The following is a 510-nucleotide window of genomic DNA, read 5'->3' on the forward strand; positions in this document are numbered from 1 at the left end:
GGGGGGGGGGTGCAGGCACTCACAGCACACAGCTGGATGGAAGTGTAGGTGTCCATGCTGAGGGCCGGCAGAGAGCTGCAGTCCTGCTCCAAGACCACACGTCGGGTACAGCGACCGCTCCGATCCTTCAGGAACGCTGCACAGACAAACCTCTTTTAAGCATGTTTGAAATATGACATTACAACGATAAGATGATGAAGAGGTGTCAGAATATTCCTTTAACCCTAGTGTTGTCCTCCCAGGTCAAAAATGGACATAAATTTGACATTTTTGTCCTTTTTTCAGACTTATTTTTAGTTTTCACAAACTCCACCTTACTACCACTAGTTTTACACTACTTTTTGGAAGTCATGGTCAATAACCCTCATTTACATAGAATTATGCCTAATATTTAAGTTTAGAAAAGCAGAAATTATGAGTTATTTTGACTAGTTAAGATCTGAGGAACGTAAAGATGAGTTTAGTCAGGAATTAAAGTGATCAATTGTATTTGCAAAGAGCGTTGTATGG

The 510-nt window shown here is 41.2% G+C and overlaps 1 protein-coding gene across 1 annotated transcript in view; it reads right to left on the bottom strand.

The window, feature by feature from the left end:
- Nucleotides 1–510, bottom strand: part of tctn1 (tectonic family member 1) — a 14,933-nt gene that overhangs the window by 10,946 nt on the left and 3,477 nt on the right. The window contains exon 6 of the mRNA XM_032528303.1: nt 24–136. Coding sequence (XP_032384194.1) covers nt 24–136 — 113 coding nt within the window. The remainder of the gene's footprint in view (nt 1–23; nt 137–510) is intronic.

This window comes from Etheostoma spectabile, chromosome 10 (assembly GCF_008692095.1).
Source record: "Etheostoma spectabile isolate EspeVRDwgs_2016 chromosome 10, UIUC_Espe_1.0, whole genome shotgun sequence".
Taxonomy (NCBI): Eukaryota; Metazoa; Chordata; class Actinopteri; order Perciformes; family Percidae; genus Etheostoma; species Etheostoma spectabile.